General features: G+C 40.4%; 1 protein-coding gene across 4 annotated transcripts in view; it reads right to left on the minus strand.

Annotated features, from left to right (window-relative positions):
• myo3b (myosin IIIB) overlaps positions 1–17,376 on the minus strand; it is a gene marked incomplete at its 3' end in the record, with an annotated part of 60,414 nt that overhangs the window by 40,479 nt on the left and 2,559 nt on the right. For 2 of the 4 annotated variants that reach the window (XM_079663984.1, XM_079663985.1), the window contains exons 3-11: positions 14,553–14,736; positions 13,255–13,389; positions 11,958–12,062; positions 11,597–11,696; positions 10,879–10,955; positions 10,021–10,166; positions 4,837–4,902; positions 2,719–2,874; positions 66–150 (exon numbers count right to left, since the gene is read on the minus strand). In XM_079663984.1, coding sequence (XP_079520110.1) covers positions 66–150; positions 2,719–2,874; positions 4,837–4,902; positions 10,021–10,166; positions 10,879–10,955; positions 11,597–11,696; positions 11,958–12,062; positions 13,255–13,389; positions 14,553–14,736 — 1,054 coding nt within the window. Of the gene's footprint in view, positions 1–65; positions 151–2,718; positions 2,875–4,836; positions 4,903–10,016; positions 10,167–10,878; positions 10,956–11,596; positions 11,697–11,957; positions 12,063–13,254; positions 13,390–14,076; positions 14,098–14,552; positions 14,737–17,376 lie in introns of those variants that run through there. The other 2 variants (XM_079663982.1, XM_079663983.1) reach the window with 2 other exon arrangements.

The following is a 17,376-nucleotide window of genomic DNA, read 5'->3' on the forward strand; positions in this document are numbered from 1 at the left end:
TGGCATCAAGTAGACTGCACCCTGGATTAATCAATACATGATCTGATGAACATTTTAAATCTTACCTCATCTAAGAACTCCAGGTTTACCAGATCATCATCGGGACTGCTCTCTATTATGAGGGTTTTACGAGTATTGATCCGTTCGTGCCTGTAAGAAGCCAAGGACATGATAATGCTTCAGAAAGCTGTAAAGGGACCACCAAATGAGAAACAGTAGTCCTACTGGTTGGATCTAAGACCCAGTCACTTCCAAGGCTTGTGTGAAGCCCTTAAAGCTCTCCCGGGGGACACATCTCCCATTATCGCAGGCTGTGATTGCACTTCATCTGTGTTTTGACCTATCACTCTGCAATGGGCCCCAGCGGGCAGAGGTCAACGCTGAGCCAGCTGCCTCTGAGGGACTGTGGAAAAACCTCAGGGGAGATCAGAGAGTGTGTGAAAAAGAGCTGTGAGAGCTACAGCGTTATGTGTCTATAAACAAGTGTGTACAAAGGAGAGGGTGGGTGATAATCTATACTTGTCTAACTGCCATCCCATCCAATGGAAAGAGTAAAAGCAACACTCAATTGATCGTATAAACATGTATTGTCTGTGTAGCAAAATCTGATATGGCTTCATTATTTGTCAGTTTCATTATTGTCAAAATACTATCAATTCCCCAAAGATGAAGCACACAGTTGGTTTTTAAAGGCAAACAAACGGATTCCTGCTGCTGTCCATACCAACAAGGACTGGGTTTGCTCCAGCTATTTGTAAATGCATAGCTACATTTGTGAATAAAGTATTTCCTACAAAAAAGCATGTGCTTGTACATAAACAGAGTGGAAAACTGAACTGAACTGAACTTCCCCCTCGGGGGATCAATAAAGGTTCTTCTTCTTCTTGTTCTGGTTCTGGTTCTGGTTCTTCTTCAGTAAGTAAAAATGATCTTGGTGCAAACTAATGATTTGCATTAATATAGGCTTTAGATATGTGCACATTTGCTGCACCTTCTAATGAAAAGCAACCAATTATCTTATTTAAATCATATTTATTATAACCGCTTTTACTCTTCGAACAGGTCATATGTCATCAAGCTAATGTTGGTTTTTGTTACAGTTACACATGGCAGTCACTAGGTTTTAATATTTTGTGACGACTAATCCCGACATGAGCAGAAGAGCAGCCTAACTAGGCTAAGTTAAAAATGAATAACAGTGGGTTTAGCTGGTTCTTAAGCATTCATCCTCAGCGAAAAATAGTCCACAACAAATGCACTATTCTCTCCTAAACAGTATATAAAAATGCTGAGTGACAAGTGGTTTTGTTACGAAATTCCAGTACCTTTTGTTTGAAATGGTTCCCTATTGGAGTAGGCAAGTCAGAAAGAAATGAGAGACCGATTAAACCTTTTTTTGGGGGTATTTTCATAGCATTTGTTGACAATTAAGAAATTAAACACATTGTCATTAAAAGCTATTTCAAAGGCAACCAAAAACACTTCTGGCTTCTTCTCACTCTTGACTTGAAACTGCAAAAAACTATGAAATATCTCATTCACAAGATGCATCTATTCTGTTATACAATAAATAATCAATTATATCATGAACAAAAGTATTCAAGCTTCAGGTTAGGAATTGTTTCCTCCTCTGCCTTTGCATTCATTCTGTATTCTGAATATAGTGTAAATTGCAGGAATAAAGTGGCATGCTCGATATGTGGTCCCTCCAAGTCATCGTGTGCCTCTTGGGAAGGACTTGAGACCTCTAGCCTCTACCTCTCTCCTGCTTTGAAGTAAATCACACTATTCCACCTACGGCAGCTACTTTTAAGTTCTCTGTCTCTATGTCTTTATTCTTATCTGCAGTCATTGTGTGCTGATCTGTGGCATGAGAGACTAAAGCAGGCGAGCCCAGTTCTCGCCCTACAAGCTCCTAATCCCATTATCCACTTTCACTGTGGACAGGAATTCGGGATCAGGCTCAGGCACCGACTCTGCACACTCTCGGGAGTAAACAGAGCTGGCACAACATCAAGACGCTCAGTCAAGGGCAGGTTCAGCAAACTCTTTTATAATGAAGATTAAGCATCGCGAAAGTCACTATATCTGCAGTTAATAACAGGAGACTTCCCGCTCTGTCATTCGCTGCCATGAGGGTGTCTGGGTGAACTATTCATCCTCAAACATTTTAGAATAAAAGCTCAAGAAATCTCTCTCTCTTTCGCTCCATATCTTAAAATCTATTAATCGAGGAACTTGTATAGTAGCTGCCATCTCCATCTGCGCAGAAGCAGCCTTAAATGTGTCATTCTAAGAAAAAGAAAGGAAGAACTCTTGAAATATCTGTTTTCCAAAGTCGAATTTGAACAGAATATTTCCTCAATTACTGGTTAAATCACACGGGACAGAAAGGGCTTTATACTAATGAATCCTCATAAGATGGTTGCTACAGCCACTGGCCTAAATGGCATTTATTAATCTGAGGTTACTCAGCACAATCACTCCCTCTGAATTAGTCACGCTCCCCTAACTTTTCTGTAATCACATACTGTAATGTCCATTACTGGGGCTCGTCATCATTTCTGAGTGTAAGAAGATCCTGCCCCCTACTGGACAGAGGGAGTATCACCGCTCAGTCAGAGCACATCTGCAGCGACACAGACAGCAACCAGCTTGGTCACAGCACTATGTCATTTCCTCAGCGATAATAAGATGTGAGAACAAAAAGAGACTTACTTGGTCTTGGTTGTGCAGCCCAGTTCTTGCTGCTCCTGGATGAGAGTAGCTAGCTGCTGTTGTAGAGCCATGTCTTTGCCTTGGGCCTGCTTTATGAAGGGATGCTCCAGGAGGTGGGTCACAGATGGCCGGGCTTCAAAGTCCTTTATCAGACACCTTACATATCACACAAATAAAGGATGCTTTGAAGACTCCTAAAGTATTTATCAAGTGAATGAAACAGCTAAGAGGAAACACCTGGACATTGCAGAAAGCGGGTCTGACAGACAGTGACACCCAGCAGGGGGCTCCTTGTGTTTTTAAGTCTGGGTCACTAATCTGTCGTTCTGTGTCTGAGTATCACATGGTCACTATCACCATGGCCCCCGAGCCCAAACAAGCTGTGGAGGGGCAGTAAGTCCTATCTGTGATGTGCAGTGTTTGCCAATGGGTGATGTCACGTTGTGATACTGGCTCTCCGACACAGCTCAGCATCAGTTAGCTGCTGATACAAACGGTTGCAAAACATTGACTATTAAAGCAGCACAGGAAAAACAGTGGGTTTTCCTTTCTGTTTCTAAATATTTTATAAGAAATCGCCGCCGCCAGAACTCGACAATTCATCCATTATCATTTGATTTGTACTGTTCAATTACCTGTTCGGCTAAAGACTGTCTGCGACTGAGCACTACAACACCAACAATTGCAGGCAGAAGTGAGATAGGAGAAAAACACCAATCTAATTCCTGCTAATCTACACTTGAATTCTGTTTCCTTTATCAGTTTGTTCGGCTCTGAGAGTTAATTCCATGAATTCATTAGCGTCAGGACATTAAGCAGAGGTTGCTACTATTAGCAGGGCTGTGCTGCCAGGATGCTGAACGGCAGCCACTTTGTCACCCAAGTCAGCTCTCTGGCTACACAAGTGCAAATGCTGGTGATGGATTTATTATCCCGACCCCCCCCCCACCACCACCTCAGTTTCCCCTACACACACACAGGCTTCCCAAACAGCCGGCAAAGCTTGATAACATTGTCCAGCCTCCCCACAGGGAACCCTGCTGCGCTTTGTTTGTGGAGGATATCATCTCACACAATCCATTAACATAGATTATAGAGTTGCAATCCAAAAAAGTATTCATTTAAAATCATTGCAATTACACTTGTAAAAGCTGCGTCAACTGATTTCGCAACAATGTGTGTTGGCATATGCCTCGCCTCTGTCCTGAGCAATCAATAATTCAAGTGACACGAGAAAAAGCAAACACGCCTTCAAGGCAGATGGTCGGTTTGTTTTTTCAATTACTGCTTTCCAGTTAATGCATTTCAATGCAAGCCTATGCTAGCTGGAAACCATGCCCACACAAATTGAATTTTATTTTCTCATTATGGTTCGGACTCACACACCTCTGTGCGGTAGATATTACGGTTGTATATTCCGAGCAACCCTTACAAGCCCCCTCTGACATTATTAGCTTTGCACAGAGGGGGAAATGATAAGTTATCTGGGCCCGGGATAGACCTGATAATAACTCAGGTGAATTAGTTTGTTCCTCTGTGGCAGATTTACACAAATGAAAGACTATGAACAGAGGGTTGATAAGATCTGGCTATAAAATATAAATTCCCCTTTATGTTTACATGTGCACCCCCCCTGCTGACAATGTGCTAAAGCTCATGTTCAGCTGTGTCTATATAAAAAAGAAAAAACAAGGTTATCTCCATCATTTCATTTTGGACATATGCCATATATGTTTGTTTTTTTAGTATGTTCAAACATCTTATTACATTATACTGTAAATACAAATGTATATTTAGTTCTCCTCCCCAAGCCATAACACCTCCCACTCTACCCCGCCTCCGCACCACACATATCTTACCATATCATTATTTATTGACAAAATGACAGTATTAACTAAACACTTTGAGGGATTCTTACCAAAAATACTATTTGTGTTGATGAAATGAATTAATAAATACTTATTTGCCAATGTTTTGTTTTCTAAAAAACCTAATCCACCTTCTTTAGTATTGCTCCAGCACTTTTTTAGACGTCAAGTGTTGCTGTGTGCTTTCATAGCCATTTTTAGAAAACACCTGAGGGTAAAGGTTGACAGGTTGAAGTTAGAGGACACTTACTGGCCGATGAAATGGCAAAAACTTCTGCACCACTGCTCTGGATTCCGTAATGTAGGGGAGGGGTTCCTGAAACAAAATCACACATACAAAAGTCAGCATAATATTTAAGAAACCGTTGTTTCATTTAAATGCATTCAGATAGCGCCATGATCATCAGTGAAAAGTAACGCTTGTCTCCTGAGTTAACTGACAAATGATCGCTGGCAGGCGGAGTGTGACCGCCAGACTCCTGAGAGAGTTTCTGGTGCAAGGACGAGCTGGTCTGGGTCCAGGTCTGTGGCAGCCACAGAAAAAGTGACAAATGATAACAGCTCCTCCACTGTCTGGCAGCAAGCATCTGCCATTGGGAGCCAAACTTATGGCAGCTAGTTACACCTCTGTCAGCAGCATTTACGGAGGCCATCTATAATGAGGCTAACACTTTTCAAGTGCGCTCGATGACATGAGGCAGGTCTGTGTGAGGAGCCAAGGCTGGACGCTGTCGTCTCCACAGCGAGATGCAGGTCTGACACCTGGAGGCTGGGCCCTAAGTCACTGTCAGCCAAACACAGACAGACCTGCTCCTGACATTATTAACTGTATTAATAAGTTCACATTGGTTGTTTCACAGACTGACAGACAGGTAGAACACGAAATCTCAGGTGTAAAAGGAGAAAAAACTGCATGGATTTGGTTCATTTTGCTTATTACAAACAAACCAGCGGTAAAGGCAGCTACACATTAAACGACAACATACATAACATCCTTTTTTTCAAAGAGGAGGAGAAGAAGTTGGGGTAGGAAATCTGTCATTTTCCGCAGCACTACGTTAGAGGAGTCTTTGATAAGGAGTCAGACAGGCAATCCTTTCCAAAGTGCAGATCAAAGCCGGTAACTGACTGCTTAAATGCAACCTCTAATATGAGCCTGAAGACACGTTCTCGCCTTGATGTTGTACCATACTGCTTATACATTAGAAAGTCAATATAGCAGCACACTGCTGATAACACTGTCAAGTGCGCTCATTGTGCTTAGCAAATTCAGGCAGTATTTTCTTTCACTATTCGTGGGAGTGCGGGCTCTTATTGTAAACACAAATGGCTTATTCAAATCTAGGTCCAGGCAGAGCTTGTACTGTCACACGTTCCTCGAGTGGATTGAGGCAAAATCACTGAGGTGTCAACAGCACTTGACGGCTGGTACTAAGCCATGAAGGAAGACAAATATCAGGCCAATGGAATATCTGAAGACTCCAAGTGCAAAATGTATCATTCCTTTTTCCATATGTAGAAAAGCATTGTTATTTTTTCTTCATTGCAATCCAGTCTTTCACTGCTACACTTTATTCAGTATTGTGCGTGCTTCCTTACTTGAAGTCTGTCCATATAGCGCTCTATTGTCACTCAAAAGAAACCCTTTAAAGGATTTGAATCATCATCATTTTCATCATTGACATATCAAAATGATTTCTCTAGTCATTCCATACCAGACAGCATGAAACTGATTACATTATCAAAACAAGGCAACAGTTATTTCTGTTTAGCGATGTAATGAAATGGAAATATACTGTAAACCCTTCTTCAAGGTTCCTTGCAGAACATAATAAAGCTCCATCTTATCTTAACCTTCCTTGTTTAAAGTGAAAAATAGGAAGTAGGTATCTTGAAGCAGAAACACAGTGGCCTTTGCAGGCTTAACAGAGAATGACTTCAAGGGTTCAAAATAAAGACTTATTCAGCGAACAGAACACTCGCTTAAACATTTCCACTCATCCGTCACCGCAGACAGAGCACCAGCCCTCTTTTGCACATACATGCTTGAACGCACAGATCTACTGCTACATTTATCATGTCTTTGGCGGCAACGTCACCAAGCTGCAGCTCCTGGACACCTGACATAGCAGTAAAACAACAACATCAAAGGCGGAGATGTTAAAGCCTTTACTCATGATTGAAAATCATCCAACCAGACAATGCTCTGTTGTGAAGGGTCAAGACTGCATCGTGGTGTTTCAATGGGAAATCTGTGACATTAAGGTGTTTTGTCACGTCACTTTTTTCTTTACTTAAAATGGAAATCAAAACCATGAGAGTTCTTTAGAGGATTGTTTGTCTTGCATAACAACCGGCAATGTGTTGATAGAATTACCGACAGGCTTTACACAGATTCCACATCCACATTATTTCTAAGTTATTAATCGTAATCAATTCAGGAGAATAATATTTCACTGCTGTTGATTTGTTTTTGCCAAAAGACTTTCTGAGTCTCAGAGAAATTGACTAAGCAACTAGTTCAATACTACTGTATGACAAAATACTTCCATCAGCCGCAGTTATTCTTTGCTTAATGATTAGCTAGATGTGAGTAGCATTGTCATTGTGAGCTTGTTAGTATGCTGACTTATCTACCTTGCTCTCAGCGCCGGCATTGCACTATGCTCCTACAGTATGATGAATAAAGGATTTTCTACGACCATCTTTGCAAGGCGAAGATTTAAAAAAGGAGTGTCAAGCAATGCAAACAAATGTGTAATTATAGTATATCCACATGGTTGAGTAATATGTGGATGTAACACACCCTTCAACACACGGGCCAGACATAACTCTAGCTCACTTCTTGATGTCCACCTCTTCGAAAGACTTTGTTGTGTATCAGAAACAGCACTGATATCCCTCACTCTCTACTCTTGGCTGTTCTGCTCCACAGATTCTAACTCAGGCTTTTCCACGACGAGCTGTCTCTCACCAGCACGCTGGTCTGAGTTTCTCTCCCTGGGCCTCGTGATTTGATTATCCTTTGTTGCCTCTGACAAGCCATCATTTACTTCTATCTTCTATCTCGTTCGTTATGCTCCCCGCTCAGACACATACACGTACTGTTAAATATGTGGCTAATATCTACAGGGATCTGGCCGAATAAACACAACCTTGGGACGTCTTTGCCAATTGCCACTAACCTTTACAACGCATTTTACACACACTTTGGAATGACTCTAGACACTGTGGGCCGATATGACATAGAGAGAGTTGGTGGAAGCGATTAACCTTACCGCTTAATAAATATCACCATCTTTGTTCTGAGTGTATGTAATTAATTTTGCAGTTGATGATTTTACAACTTTACCCTCTGACATGCTCCGTTACCTTTATTCATGGCCAACACATCACATATTTGTTGTATGCACTGTAACACTCAATTACTTGTAATCATAACAAAGAGCCAAATCACAAGATCCTTGGATTAAACTTGACATTAAACCGAAGCCTCAGAAAAAAGCAGAATGATCTACCTGAGATTTAAACATATGCATGGATGGGCGGTACGTCTCGGCTCATTAAGCATGAGATATTTCTGAAGCACAAACAGACCACGCACCAAGGTGACCCTAATTCATGGAGCTCATCAGCTTCCCCTCTGACAGATATCAGAGCTCCTCTTATCGTTTATAGCCTGCGGGGACGAGACGTATTTCCACCTGTGCAGGTTTCCCGTAGCACAACTAAAACGGTGACATAATGGCTATTTGCTGCTGGCCCCTGGAGTCAGAGTGGGGATAGCAAAGAGTATTTATTTGGTCGTCACGCGGAGCCGTTTAAACTTGAGAGATTCTATCAAGTGGTAATCTCACAAAAATAAAAGAAGTATAAATAGCAGCATCATGGGCAGGTGAAAAAGTACCGTGACTTTAAAAAAAATGGGAAAATGTATAATATTAATCACAACTGGGATAATTGTTTTGTATAAATAATCTTTTATATTATATCTCACACATTTCTTGTTGGCTATGTAGATGTGTTTCAGAGAACTGCATGACAGTGAAGCTTTTAGAGCCTGGAAACATTACTGTGTGCAACTGTATAACATCAGAATGAAGAATATGCCTATTGTATGTTTTAGTGCTTGCATGGTTTCATAAAACATGGACTACCCAAGGACAATACTTTGAAACCTGTGAAGATGAATCTCAGATGGTTTCATCATGAATCACTCTCACCGGCAGTTAAAGCCAGAAGGTGAAACACATTTCCCTATTTAGAAAGCCATTCACACAGGAGTCATAATTTACACCACATTTCCTGGTGATTGTGTCTCCTGAGCAGCAGTGATGGGAAGATATATTTGAGATAAATGACATGTTAACAGAATAATTTCACGGTTCAACACATTTGCTGTGATTTATACCACAACCGCCAAGCCTTTAGAGCCCCAATTCAAACCAAAAGGGCAAAACATCTATTTTGATTGGATCAAAGACAGTTGGAAATGTATGTCCAATTCTATCAACATCCTAGTTATCCCAAAGTCGAAGAGAATTTTCAAAAAATCAGTGGTAATTAAATAGGATTGGACATATGACATGGGAAATGCATTTCCCCCCGTCTTATTATGGCTATTGTTTGATAAGAAAAACAGCTTGACAGAAACCACTTATCCAGTTCAAGGTTGCTCTGTCTACTCCCCAAAAAATGTGATTGGTTATAAGGCACACATCTGAGAAACCCCTAATGTTGAATTAGTAGCATTCATTATACCAAACCGTCCTTGCTCTTGTAATTATTTTAAAATTCTGGTTGTATTTGGTGCTGATGAAATGCTGCGTTAGCTCCGTAATTCCTGCCACACAAGCCATGCATGTTCCTCCTCTGGCTTGGCAGGGAGGAGATAACATTGTGACGGGGAGGAGGTGACAGCCTCATCTCAATGTGAATGGAGCTAATCACCAATGCAAATTGCAATCAGAAGGGCATATCTCTACCTAACTGAGAGATAATTGCGCGATTGTGCTGATAACAAAAGGTCAACCGCGTGTAGCCACTAAGCTCTCAAATGATCATCAGACACATACCGTCTCCAGCAGTGAATATTTTTACAGATTGAATCACTGCATACATTTTAAGGCGAAACACTGCTACATTTTTTTTGATGATGCAGATTTTAAACACTGATTATTCAGCAGATGCTGCCTTTCAGATTGGAAACATTAACATGCAATAGCAATAACAAACATGGATGCAACCACAAATATCCAGTTCAACTTTCCTTTCCTGAATTTCAATTTGAGTTGCCAAGGAAGCCATTTTTTTCATCACCTCTATTGTCAAATCCAGTTTTCCATTGTTCTCCTGACATAATGGAAAGCTGTATTTGAGCGTCTGTGTGTGTAGCCTCCAGCTGTGTGGGAGGAGCGCCCTCTAGTGGACTCACCGCGGGATCTTGAAGAGAGCTTTGACTGGATGCATCTCAGACAGTGGGGGATCTCCATCTGCCAGCTCGATGGCTGTGATGCCGAGCGACCACACATCACAGCGGGCATCGTAAGAGTAGTCGTACTGCTGCTCACAGGCTATGACCTAGCAATACAACGGAGCAGTCACCATCTGAACAACTCATATGTTCCGGGGCCAACATTCAAAAACACATAATGGATAATGGCTCAATTGCCAGTGAGCTGGGATTAACTCACATCTCCTGTAAATCATGTCAAATTCTAGATAAGAAAACATTCAAGCACTAACGATTTCACCTTAGACATATAATGTAGTAATAAATTAACAAAATCTGTTTAAAAGGACCATAAAGCTGCATTTCACTCCCTTGTTATATCACTCTCTTACATGCTGACAAAAAGCTGGCAGGGTTACAAAGATCTATATTTATGGACTTTTTAAACACTTCAGTTCAGTTGCTGGTGCTATGAGCTCCTCCGTCACACTGACAATATAAATGACACTACATTTAACAGCCGAGTTTATTCTAATTGCCTGTGAGGTTCCTCCCTCGCAGCAGCACCTCATTTCTGCCAAAGAGTCAGCCGAAGGGGCCACAGACTCCCAGCTATTAACCTTGAGGCGACCTCAAGAGCTGCAACCGTGGAGAGGAATACACAATGACACAGGGGAGAGTCACACAGAAATAACTGAGCCTCTCTCCCAGTCTTTGTGGCATATATAAGAGATTTCGCTCATTTAAAATGTTCAATTAGGCACTTAAGCATGTGTGATATTTTACTGATGCATAATTATGGAGGAACATGTGTGTGTTAACTGAAGCGTAGCCACTGACCTCAGGAGCCATCCAAAACGGAGTCCCGACTGATGTGTTCCTCCGCAATCGTGCACTGGTCAGTTGAGCTGAAACACCTAAAAAATAAAAGAAGGAAATATAGATGTTTTAAATATAATTTAAGGTTTGTACGTTAATCAGTTTGATTTGCTAAGAAAATAAATGTGTGATAGAGTCTCACATGTGAATGAATCAATAAATCCTGGCATATAATTTAGCGTGGCAGCCTGCCAAGCAGAAATAATAATGGGCTATAATCATTTCAAATTATGTAGGACAGATTTTTATCAGCATGAGTCCACTTCATCTCCACGACACAGAGGACATAAACATGCCTAAGGGTGACTCAAAGTCATTTGCCATAACAGCTTTCTTTTAATATGCAAAGGATCAAATAATGCAATTTAAATGAGCAATAATAGCCTTGGGTTAAGGCTACGGTCCATGAAATAAAAAGATGTTATGGTGAGCAGGGGACTAAAGTGTGCGGCACATAAAATGATTTATCCTGCGATTGTGTTTGCCTTCAGAAACAACGTTGTGCGGATGTGCTGCTGACACTTTTCATAGATCAATCAAATACCAAAAGTGCTTCATTTATCTGGCAATGGATCTCAAAGACAAGATAAAGCTAAGAGACATTTCTCAGAGCTAGGTGGGTTGGTATCTTTCCAGCAGACCCTGAATTGGCTAAATTGAATCTCTCAAAGGCCATTACCAAAGTCAACGAGTTTAACTCCTCCTTCGGATGTCAGGAGGATGTTGTTGCCTTTGACGTCACGATGGATGATCCGGTTGTTGTGCAAATGCTGAAGACCCTGGATGAAAAAAGGAAAAGGTGCTCAGAATAAAATCAACGTGAATTTTTTTGTCGTTTGTTATAGGTATAAATTCACATATCAAAAGGGTTATGCAGTATAAACTTGATAAAATAACTCCCACAGATGTTCAGAAGGTGAGACATGATTCATTACAGCCTGCCACACAATCCCTGCTGAAATGAATACTCAGCACGCCCATTACATGTTTGCATCCCGCCTCCTGCATAACATTAACAGCTTTGCAGTGGGCCAACTTACCAAGAGGGCGCTGTATAAGATGTATGCAATAACGGGCTCCTGCAGACACTGGCTGCGCATGAGCAGGCCTTTGATGAGTTCTGTCACAGAGCCGCCGTTGCACAGCTGGGAGGGAAACAGAGAAACTCCAGTGACTCGTCCATCACTCAACACTGTAGATTATGATTCATGGAGAGAGCTAGCCCACACACACAAGAGGAAGCAATGCAGCAACACATGGCAGCATGATAGCATCAACAGTCATGTAGATGTGGGTGGCCTTGACAAACTAAGGACCATTTTACAAGTTTAAGAGCTCAATTAAACAACCACATTTCTGAGAAGACAAATACAATTTATACAACACATACATGTTCACATTCAGAGCTAATACGGTTTCAACCTCATAAAATACTTGCAAAGTTGACTTTAACAATATTTTGTCAGTCTATGATGTAAATAAAATTAAAAAAAGAAGTGCATTAGCTTTGTGTAAATTGAAATGCAGTCCTAATTAGCTAATTACATTTGTGAAATGTTATCTTAATGAATGATTCACATGTTTTTTTCATAGTTCAAAGAGAGATTTTAAAACTGTTATAATTATGTTCAGAACAAGCTGTAAAAATAAATGTCAATCTCAAACAGTGTTGACATTTTTTGCAGCTATTTATTTTGGCTAAATGAACGTAGCAAACTACAAACTAGCTAGCAATGTAGGAACTATGGTAGGAACTAGGAAGATGACATTGCCATCATGGTTTATGAGCGTTTTGGATGCAGGCAACCATAGTGGAGCTGGTGGTCAAAAACTAAAAACTTTACTTCAAAGGACTCGTTTAAAAATGTGAGAAATACGCCTATTTGCCTTCTTGCCAAGAGGTGATTACATAAGATAACTGATATCACTCATGTCTGTAAAAGCTGGTTAGCTAGCTTAGCACAACAGGGAAAAAAGGCTAGCCTGGCTTCATACAAAAGTATATCAAATAGATTTTACATTTCACATTTGTGTATGGCTTAAACAAACAAAATATCGTACGTAAAATTATTTGCTAATGTGCTTTAGAGGCGAACAGAGTCAGACTAGCTTCGTTTCAAATCTGTATGCTAAGCTATGCAAATTAGCTGCCGCCGGCTGTAGCCATATATTTACGATACCTGTTAGCATGAGAGTGATATTAATCTTATTATCTTACTTTTGGCATAAGTCAAATAAGTAAATTTCCCAAAATGCTGGGCTTTTCTTTTTTAATAGACACACAGGCACACTTTTAACATTAACATAGGATACTGTTAGAGAGTAGGAAGAACTCACCTCAAGGACCAACCAAAGTTGTCCACCTGATAAGTTGTCTGATTTGTAGAACATGCCAAAAAACTTCACCACATTAGGATGGTTGGACAGGGAACTCAGGATGTTGTATTCTGCCTCGATCTCCTCATCCACATCCTTTAAACAGCAACAGAAAACAGGCAAAATTGTATAATTTAATTGCTAGAGTTGTAGCTATGGAAATAATGTGAAAAATCATTTAAAATAAACTGTAGGCTATTTCAGGTTGCGTTCCATTTTAAGAAACAGAAAACAAGTAATTGGTTGACTATAATTAGACTCCTAGATAGGGTTATAAAGGAAGGGATGGACCTGGGTGCTAAACTATTTCCGGGAGTGCTTTTCTATCAAAGTAAATCTCAGAGGAAGGGAAGAACACCAGTCAGAGAGGCAGAATTTCTCTTCTTGGACGTCTGAGTGATAGTGTCAGCAGACTAATCAGGGAGAGGGATGAGAGAGGAGGCAGCTTCATCTTCACGGCCATCAGGGGAGCATCATGCTGCATAGCACTGCCAGGATGGGGATTGTTCCATTGACACAATCACAAGCACACCTCAGACCAAGACTCACTAGCACAATGCGGTGCCAATGCAGAGGCTACAGCGCTCTTATCACACAGACAAATGCACAAATATAGCCAAGCTACACTTTCTGGTAAAGGTTTGTTAGACCTAACAGGAAAGGAAAAAATTACAAAAGGGAGACATTGATATATGTATAGATATACAGTATATATATCACTGGATCAAGTACAATAACAACTGCATCAAGATGGAGAAGAGGAAAAAGGAACTGGCAACTTACTCGGTTTGTATGGCTTGCATGCTGAGACAAATCACATAGTTATAAAGAAAAACACAATGGTTTTAGTCTTTTGCTTTTTTTCCTGTCACAATCATGATTTCTAGCAGTCTTAACAAATGATGTCAAAGTGAAGGCTTAAGGGCTACTCTAACACATAGAGTAATATCAGATGTACTTTCAAACTACATACGGAAGGTTGGCTGAGCATACATGCTGAGTCATAAAGAGAATATCAGACAGTAGACAGGGTTGAAGCTGAATTATAAGGGGTTATAGGTAAGTATGTGAAAATAGTGTTTTATAGGTGACATTCCTCTTAACTAAAACTTGGAGAAAAATGAGGAGAAACACAACGTAAAGACACAAGCATGAAAATAATGCATCTTAAATAAATGATGAAGGTATATCCAAATTGACAAGATGTAGCCAAAGTGGTTTTGAATTCTCCAAAAGGTATCACAGTAAATGTCACTTACATTGATCGGGTCCAACACTTTCACTGCTGCCTGACTGCCATCCTTCTTGTTGATCACTCTGTACACTTTCCCGTACGTTCCTTTACCAATGGTCTCCACTATGTCCCAGTTATCTGATGGATCGCCTAGGTTCTCCATGCCAATCATGCTCGACTTGTATGGATACAGTCCATACAGTGACCTCCTGAGGATAAACAATCCCAGATGAAAAAAACTTAACAAATGTTTTTATATGAATGACAACAATGAGTGATTGTTTGAAATACCTCTGTAGTGACATGCAAACGTAATAGAATACAAATAAATCCCTTTCTAATACGTAATGCTTTGTCCTACAAAGAAAAAGCTTCTTGTGAACAAGGCAACAGTTGAGCCTCAGTGAAACACACAGACTTTTACATTGTTGTGACAAGACAAAAAAACTCCTTTTCACCTCGTCAACGTCACAGACAAACAAGTTATTAAAATAAAAGCATTCAAAACTTTATGTGGAGTTGTTTATGTATAGAGGAGTTATTTTATTCCACAGGGCCCTCTCATTCAGCTCAGTGAAAGACTATACCCGCCAAGAGAGCCACTTAACGGGTTGAAGCAGGAGAAAGATCAGCAAAAACACAAAGCAGACAGCTGTAGTTGGAGATGACAGTACGCTACTTACATGGCAAGTGTTATTTTCTTCTGACTCATCGAGGCTGAGAAAAATTACAACTAAAGAGTCTCTTGTGATCATCACAGAGCAGCACCAATAGCAACAGAAATTGCTTCGTCAAGAGGACGGGCAACGAGTGACAGTTCACACACACTGAATTAGCTTTCTCTTCAGGGACCTTGTCACTGCCCACTAAGGAGTGCAATCTCCTCAGGATCAATTGGATTGGACAGAGATTAACTTGACAAGTGCTGTGCTGAATGAGCAGTGAACCGGCACCACGCTGTTTTGTGAAATGATCATTATGTAAAAAGATTGTATATTATAATGTTATGAGGATCCATGATCAACAGCTAGAGTCTTATATTAATCCTCCTTTATTTAGTTTGTGATGTTTTCCTGACCAAACAAAACATGAAAAGACCAACGATGCAAAGAATTAGGTGTCAAAACAACTGAGACAGAATTACATGATGGATAAGGAACTGATATTGCCAAGTTGGCTTACATGCATCCCATTTTTGCAAAGTGACACATATTCTAGATTAGCATGATGGAGAGGAATGTTGGTGTACCATCTTGCGCCTGCACCACTTGTCATAAACGTGTTATACATCACAGAGACTGCATGACCCTGAGAGGAGGGAGTGGAGATCAGCAGATTAATGTGAAAAAATCGTAAATGATGTTTAAACCTACGGAGCTGTGGCAACTCACGTGAGGACAGATTTATGAATTGTTGTGCATGCAGGTTGAGCAATGGCATTCGTGTAGATTCTAGATGGATATCCCGCCATTCTGTGGAGACGCTGAAATACGCAGCACTGATATCCTTCACTGTGTCCTTCAGGCAGACATGTGGGATAGCAGCACTGGCCTAAGTACCTTTAATCTATTTTAGTTTATTACACCTTGAAAGAATAATTACACAAGGTAACTACTGAACCACTTAGCCTCAAGTTGCATCTCCAGTCTAACAATCCATCATTGATTGCTTAAGAAGTAAATAGCCCATTTTAAACTATCTGGGAAAAATGCATCACACCTCCCTTATTAATCAAAGAGATCCAAATCTGTTTACCTGCCGTTTATAACTGTCGACCCGTTTTGTAACATAAGTCTGCATCTACGATGTGCTTTGAACACATAACCAGTCCCCTGTTGCCAGGATACTTTCAACAATGTATAAAACAGAAGGCTCATATTCCTCTCCGGCAGCTTTTTGTTTCTAAAGACCTGCTGCATTAGATAATAGCAACCTTTTCCCACGACTTGTAAAATGAAGCCTCAGATGTGCAGCTGCAGATCACATGAGAGCCATTATTGTTTTTAGTGACTAATGTCTAATACTGTACAACTGTCTTCAAAAAGGTAAATAGTACAAGCTGTTGTGCGTCAGTTAATTATAATTGTAGGCTCCACAGCACCAATACTCCAAGCTTCAATGTGAACATCATCATAACAAAAATGTTTGCTTCATGGTAAGTCTGCAAACATCAAACACAAAGACCCAATGTGGCCATGCATCTATTCATTATTCAAAATGCTTCTCAAAGATCAATAAAGCTGAGATCATAAAACCAAAAGTCACACATACCTGTCTCTGTGAAAGTGTTTGTCTCTCCCTCACACTAAAATGCTCCCGTCTAATTCATGCTAATATAGGGATGAATAATTCACCAGTAATCTGCTACCTGATCTGCAGGACTGTTAAATATTCAGGTGGCAGATGTATCCACTCATAAAGGTCGCTGTTATGAAGCATCTCAGGTTGCACACAGGTTACCAGGAAGTGCATGATAGTTGCTAGGTCACATGACTGCTGCCTGTCTCCCCCTCTGCACACGATGTTCTTAACACATCCAACTGTTTCTACTTCATCTCAGAGATTCGTCTTAGTTTCTTGTACACCAGTAGTAGATACTATACGCCAGTGCAATTCATAGGGAGTGTGTTATGGCAAAAAGGATCAAACCAAGGACAATCTGTCCAGAAAGTCATGTATATGTACATAATTCCAATGTTTTTGAATGGTTTATATTATAATAGTCTGGCATAATAGTCTGGCATCCTTTACAATGTTTCTATATTTATAAAACAAAACCTTCCACTCCTGTGTATTATGTTGTTACAATGCTTGGGTAACCAAAAGAGTTAAGTTGAATTTCATTGCAA

The sequence above is a fragment of the Notothenia rossii genome, assembly GCF_949606895.1.
Source record: "Notothenia rossii genome assembly, chromosome: 2".
In the NCBI taxonomy this organism is placed as follows: Eukaryota; Metazoa; Chordata; class Actinopteri; order Perciformes; family Nototheniidae; genus Notothenia; species Notothenia rossii.